Source organism: Diabrotica virgifera, chromosome 5, assembly GCF_917563875.1.
Source record: "Diabrotica virgifera virgifera chromosome 5, PGI_DIABVI_V3a".
Taxonomy (NCBI): Eukaryota; Metazoa; Arthropoda; class Insecta; order Coleoptera; family Chrysomelidae; genus Diabrotica; species Diabrotica virgifera.
In genome coordinates this window covers 119196496-119204334 of record NC_065447.1, presented here as the reverse complement: position 1 = coordinate 119204334, position 7839 = coordinate 119196496, and the positions used below count along the sequence as shown (strand labels likewise).

Genomic DNA, 7839 nt, shown 5'->3' with positions numbered 1-7839 from the left:
ACTGCATATTATTAATTTTCCTGTATTTAATTTTTTCCCGTAAAATAACGAATAATTTAATTTTTTGTAAGTGTGGTAAGCTGTCAACATTATTAAGTATGTCAAATATTCACCTATTTTTGATATATTTTAATTTAATACAAGGTAGACATAAACAAACAAAATATTTCCACCAGTGGAAATCTCCAATCTCTCCCGAGATTGTCCACTAATAACATAATTATTCTTTCTACTATTTTTCAACGCCATCGATAGAAATTGTCACAAACACACTTAACTATCCGAAATAATAAGAAGTCTGAAAAATAATAGCCGTAAATCACTTAAGTGTTACGCCCCTGATAACTGGGAGGAGACTAAAGACCCCACCTAAGCCAGTAAGCAATTTTGGGTTTGTGCGCTCCGCCAAGTTAGCTGGCGATGACAATAGTGGCGTAACTACAAGTCAGTTCCTATGAAACTGTTGTGAAATAAAATAGGGCGTACCTCCTTAAAACAAGTTTGTGCGTGTAACAGTATTTTGATTTGATTTGAATTGTTGCTTTTGTGTGTGATTTAGTAGAATGGAAAAGAAGCGAAAAATTGATAGTGAATGCAGAAAATTCAAAGATCAGTGGAACATTCAGTATTTCGTAATTGAGTCCAGTAACAAGGCGCTATGTTTGATTTGCAATGAAAGCATAGCCGTTCTCAAAGAATATAACATGAAACGTCATTATGAAACAAAACATTCTCAAAATTACTCAAAATATACAGGAATTGTGCGGACAGAAAAATTCGAAGCTTTGAAGTGCGGATTGAAATCGCAGCAATCTTTATTTACAAAAGTCAAAACTGAACAAGAGGCGGCAACTCGTGCCAGCTTTCGTGTGGCTCTTGAAATTGCAAAACGTGGAAAACCATTCACCGATGGAGAAATGATCAAGGAATGCATAATTGCAGTAGTCGAAGAAATGTGCCCTGAAAAGGTAAATTTATTAAAAACTGTCAGTATGTCAGCAAACACTGTGGCTCGAAGGGTACAAAACATCGCTGAAAATATATCCTCTCAACTGTTCGACAAAAATGGACATGTTGAGTGGTTTTCTTTGGCCTTGGATGAGTCAACGGATGTGTCAGATACTGCTCAGGTGTTGATTTATATTAGAGGAGTAGATAAAAGCTATGAAGTGCACGAAGAACTTCTTGATATGTATAGTATTCATGGCACAACTACTGGTATCGATATTTTTAAAGGAGTTGAAATGGCCATTAATAAAAAGAACCTTCGATGGAAAAACTTGAAATGTATTACAACTGATGGAGGCAAAAACATGAGTGGGAAAGATAAAGGAGTGGTCGCTCTTGTGTCAAAGGCTGTAGAAAATGACGGCGGCTCAAAACCATTAGTCTTACATTGTATCATTATCAACAGTCTTTGTGCGGAAAATGTTTGGATATGTCTGACGTTCTGAAACCAGTCATATCAACTGTTAATTTCATCAGATCTTTTGGGCTGAATCACCGACAATTCCGACAATTTATTGCAGAGATTGGAGAAACAGACTTACCTTATCATACTGCCGTACGCTGGCTTAGTTGTGGGAAAGTCCTTCAGCGCTTTTTTGAACTTCGAGCAGTGATCGAAATTTTTTTGAATGAAAAGCACCGCCCTCTTACTGAATTACAAAACAACGCATGGCTATGGAAGTTAGCATTCTATGTTGATTTGACAAAACATGTGAACGAACTGAATTTGAGATTGCAAGGAGAAAACCAGCATCTTCCTGATTTATACACTAATATCAAGTCATTCCGGATGAAATTGATACTGTTTCAATCACAACTACGAAGTAAATGTTTTTCACATTTTAAAACATGTGAAATATTCAGCCACACTACTGAGACTGAGTTTCCTATCGATTTTGCAATCGAAACTTTGAGTGCTTTGAAGATAAATTTTGATACTCGTTTCTCGGACTTTGATGCCATTGCGAATCAAATTAAGATTTTTCAGAATCCTTTTGATGCTGACATTGAAACCCTAGCCCCGGAACTTCAAATGGAAATTATTGATCTTCAGTGCAGTGATATAATTAAGAACAAATATGAAAACTCATCTTTGTTGGAATTTTATAAGAGTCTTCCACTGACACAATTTGATGATAATTTGCATAAATTTGCTCGTGGGCTGTTTTCCGTTTTTGGTACTACTTATTTGTGTGAGAAAACCTTCTCCAAAATGAAGTACACAAAAAATGTATACAGATTTAGCTGACGAGCATCTTAAATCTCTTTTGAGCAGAAATTAACTGACGAGCATCTTAAATCTCTTTTAATAATTGGTACAAGTAAAATTAGTCCACAACTACAAACTATTGTCGGTGGAAAATCTTAATTACATACATCTCATTAGCATTTCATATGTCATGTTTGTTATAAGGTATGTGTTGTTCATTACTTACAATGTATAAAATGTTAGTTGGATTCATTTCAATAATTTGTTAGTTATTATATGCTGAAGTTAAATTTACTGCATAAATTATACATGTCTTTACTCATTACCATTCTGTGTTTCTTTATCCAACTTATCACAAACATTTTATTTGCTATAAAAAATATTAAGGAGTTTTCAAGTATGTCTCCGCGGGCCGGACAAAATCTGTCTGCGGGCCGGATGTGGCCCTCGGGCCGTAGTTTGGAGACCCCTGTTCTAGGCAATAACAACGTTGTAAGAAAACGTTGCCACGCGGTAGATAACGTTGTCGCGTCGACAAATTGCTACTTGGGTAAGGGTGTCGAGTCGGACAAACTTTGATATATGGGAACACTGGAACAGGGGCAGTTTTAATTGTGGAACAGCTTAAAAATTTGGAACGGTCAGACCACGAAAACGGCACATTTATTTTGTCCGACAGAACAGACTTAAACTCTCCGAACAGAGAATAAACTCTCATGCAAAAATCAGACTGCTATTTATCACCTGTCATAATTCTCTAATAGAACTAATAGAATAATAAAGCTCTATAGAACAAAAGTTACTTAAAATTAGTCATTTACCCATTTCCGGACTTGTTTTGGACATATATTTTTTCACCCAAAAGAGGGGGTGAAAGTCACCCCCAGGGAAAAAGCACACATCGGCACAATATCACTTTTTCTCTTTGACATGTAAGCTATACGTATGCCCAATTTCATGTCAATCCAAGCGGTTCTTTAAAATTTAGACCAAAAACCGTGAAAGAATGGACTATACGTCTTTCAGGGGAAATTTAAAGAAAGATATACGATTATTTGTTCCATCGTTTCTTTCAAAACATCCCGCGTAAACACACTTATGCGTTACAGAGGCCATTTTATCTAAAATGTGAGTCCTTTTTTTTTAAGTTTGCTATAACTTGTCACAACACTTGTCACAGATAATACACCTATAGGGTAAGTTCGGCCCTGACACTACTCCTATCTCCTCGCAAGTCAGAGAGGGAATGAGAAATCGCGATACGGTTTTCGAGTAGCGCCATCTAGTTGTTGATACGTCTTTCGGTTACCAAGAGGTGAGCTATCTAGAGGAATATTTATAATCAATGGGTGCATTCAGCAGACACAATCGCTAACTAATCGATTAGTGATTTTCTGCTGAATGCCACATAAATTGTGACATTCAGCATGTAAATCACAAATCGATTACTAATCGATTACTTAGCGATTGCGTCTGCTGAATGCACCCAATGCCAGCGTTTAATCGTAAATCGCGGCGTCGACGTTGTCAAACCGCTCTTATATGAACAAGCCCTCAGTAATAATGTAATCTTTAATTCTGCGTTCAAATTGTTCAAAAATATTTATTAGTTTTCTCAGGAATCGAAAAAATTAATGCACTTAAATAGCATTTGCCCCAGATTTTGTCCTACTAATTTAAATGATGTCTAGTTTATACGGGCTGTCGGTAATAAATATGTACTTTATTACTATGTTATGGACACCAAGTCTTTTAAACCTCCAGACAAATTGAAAGATCATAAAATAGGTACTTTTTATTTTTGTAAAAAATTTTCTTGCTAACCCATTTCGTTGCCTGGATATTTAGAAACATATATTTAGAAGTCCAAAATACGAAGTTTTCGGCTGTAGGTACCTATTAAGGTGGTATGACACAATGTTAAAATTTATATAGTTTTTAGGTACAGTTAACGTCACTATTTTAAAACCAATCTTCAACTTAAGGATATGTACGTGAACTGTAGACTTTCTATTTTAATAGTATCTAGTTAAAATTTCCAAAGAAAGCAGTAATTTTTTTATAACTGTACTTAAAATAATCCATGTCAAAACTTACTTGGTAACTTGCCCGAAGAATTGGTTTTGTGTAATAATTTCCAAAAGAGACCGAAATCATTAGACCGAAAGCAGTAGACCGAAAAGCACTTTACCGAAACCTCACTAGGCCGAACAGCAGAAGACCGAAAAGCAGTTCTTTTTACTTGTCGCAGTAAAAGAGATAAGACTAATTTAATTACAACTAAATGTTATTTGGATGGTTATTATAAACAGTTAAAATGGTGTTAACGTCACTCTACCCTTAATTTATTTTTACCTTCACTAATTTGTTTGACGAATGAAAATTATTTCATATCAGACTGTACAGAGTAACAATTTACACAGTATATATATATATATATATATATATATACATATATATATATATATATATATATATATATATATATATATATATATATATATATATATATATATATATATATATATATATATATAAATGGTGGATGTGTGAATTATTCGTAAAGGGATTTTTCCACATTCTCAATTTCATTTGTTTGATTATATATATATTTATATATATATATATATATATATATATATATATATATATATATATATATATATATATATATATGAATTATTTGCAAACAATCTACCTACTTGTTTTGGTAATGAAACCTGTATGGCCTTCCACTTTGAAGGCACTAGATGGCGCCCGGTATTTAAAATAAAATACCTAGAACGCCGAAAACAAGAGGCAATAATTGCTGCTTTCTACTTTAACAAAAGTATGAAAATAATGTGTAAATAATATACGAAATTAATATTCACACCTCCGTCTCTCCTACCATTCGTAGACCGGTTTCTGCATTATTGCGTCATCAGTACGACTTTATAGGAAAGACGAAGATGAGAACATTCCTTTCGTATATCTGAGGCCGCGATGCAGCCAAAAAGTCATTCAAAGACTGGTGCAATCTGAATTATTATATACTTATTATTATATTATTATATATTATATACGAACAATTATATATATATATATATATATATATATATATATATATATATATATATTGTTATATTTCTATTTGATATGAAAATTAAAATTAGATAATTATAAACAGAATTCAATTTAATATAAAATATTTTCAATTTTCTCAACCACGGGCATATAAATTTAGAACAACCTGTATACAACAAATTGTTATATTTAATTTTAAGAAGTGATTAAACGATACTCGGAACAATGCGCTTAAAATAAAACTAAAGTGAAATCGATAATAGGTCATTATCGTTGTTCGCGGAAGGTTCAATCATTAGCCGATGCTAAAGAAGACTTAGTGAAAGTAGATAATAGATCATTAAATTTTGTAATTAGTAGAAAGTAATTTTAGAATGGGAATTAACTATTTTTTTTGGAAATCCATTAAGCATATTTAGAAAGTTTAAAAATTGGTTTTGAGGAATACTGCGAATGAGAGTTGGTGGTGGAATTTTGATTTGTGAATCTGGAAGGGATATTTAGAAAGTAGGGGAATGAATGACAAAGAGAGAGCAGAATGTTTTGAACTGTCGAGAAGTGAAGTCGAGTCGTAGACGGTAGTGTACGGAGAGTAAGAAAGCCGGTGTAGTTCCGTGAGTGTGGAGTATCTATCGTAGAACGAGAGGTAGGCCAAGTTGAGAGTAAAAGAACCTCCTTGAGCCAAGAGTTCCCGGTAGCTGATTGCAGTTTCGAAAAAGGTAGAACACAGCATCACGACAGAAGCAGGAAACGAGAGCTATACGAGCTAGTTTCGGAGGAGAACATTACTGGAAGCCAGGACGAGGTTTTGATTGCAGCCAAGGATAGCAGGAAAAGGGTCTTGTGTGAAGACATTCTCAGTGCACCAGAAAAAGGTCAGTCTCATTTGTTTGGACATGAATGTATGGGTTTTTCGTAGTAAATACCACATTTAAAATTGAAAAAACATAATCAATAATATCAGAAAAGCTTCATCAAACTTAAATAGAATTGTTGCTGATAAATCATACTAGTTAAATGTTAATAAAAGCTTTCAATTGGAAATCAAAAGAAAATAAGATTCCCATGTATAAATGTTATGTTTAAGAATAATAAGATATAGCAAATATTAAGCAGTGATTGCCATTTAAATAAAATAAACAATATTTTGATTACAATTGTAACCCATATGTGTTATTATTTTACTCTTTTCTTTCCTATCCCGATTAGGAACCATTAAGAAATACTTAGAAGCCACGTATGTAAGTAATTAATTTTATAAAAAAACCCTGAGATTGAAAACATATTGATATGTGATCTGGTAAATTAATTAGATTATTATTAAAGCATTGATTAAATTAAATGACATATAAAATTATTATCTCATATCAATAATCAAGATCACAACAACTGTCGTCCAACGTGGAGGGCATTGTAAAGTATTTCTAGTGGCAAATTTGAAGGATAGAAAGAGTAAAGCCGGTATTTGAAAATTTATATGCCTGTGGTAAAAAGTGAGATACTTACATTTGATAACATAGAATTTTAGATCTCTTTAGGTACAAATTTTACATAACTGATTTAATATTTTATTTTTTACGATATTACATTTGATATATTTATTGACAATTTATAATATTTGGGTGAGAAAAAGTCGTCTTGGTAACATACTAGTAAAATTTCATATTTGGCGGGGACAGTACTTCTTGAAAACAAATGTCTGTGACAAGAAGCCAAAGCAAGGACAACAAAAAACAAAAAGAACATTCAGACCAAGAAGATATTTTAGACACGACAATCATGGCATCAGAACAGCAAGAATTATCAGGAATAGATAAACTATTACAACTGATGCAACTCCAGTCACAAAAACTGGATGACAATCAAAGAGAAACAAAACTAGCAATGGATGAAGCAAAAAGGACAATGGATAAAAATCAGGAAGAAACATCAAAGAAAATGGATAAAGTGGATCAAAAAATGGATGAAACACAGCAAAAAATGGATGACAATCAAAAGGAAACAAAACAAGCAATAGAAGAGAACAATAAGAAAATAGAGGAACGCATAGAAAAGTATGAAAAGGAAATAAAAGGATGTTTGACAACAATGAAAAACGAGATAGAACAGCAAGAAATGAAAATTAAAGATCACATGCAAGAACAAGAAATTAGAATGAAGGACCACATGAAAGAACAAGAAATGATAATTCAAAACAAAATGGAGGAGTTAACGAATGGCCAGAAAAAGGAAATAGAAAATGTGGAAAACAAGTTTGAAAACGCTATTCAAGCAATCAGAGAAGAAATGGAAAGAAAGATTGCGGAAATCAATATTCAACAAAATGTAGGAGAAAGAAGAGAAAATGTTATACATAGCACAGATGACGTGAAGATAAGGTTTGGCGGGGATGTAAGAAGATTACACCCAGTGCCGTTCATAAATAGCCTGAAAAAGAAAATACAGCACATCGGAAATTTCGAAACAGCAAAAGAAACTATCAGAAACCATCTAAAATATGAAGCAAGCCTATGGTTCGATTGCAAAGAAGAAGAATTTGACAGTTGGCAACAATT

At 33.1% G+C, this 7839-nt stretch overlaps 1 protein-coding gene across 1 annotated transcript; it reads left to right on the top strand.

The window, feature by feature from the left end:
* Nucleotides 1–563: 563 nt before the first annotated feature.
* LOC126885448 (general transcription factor II-I repeat domain-containing protein 2-like) lies at nt 564–1454 on the top strand. The gene has a single exon (XM_050652019.1). The coding sequence runs from the start codon at nt 564–566 to the stop codon at nt 1452–1454; it is 891 nt and encodes a 296-aa protein (XP_050507976.1).
* Nucleotides 1455–7839: the final 6385 nt, after the last annotated feature.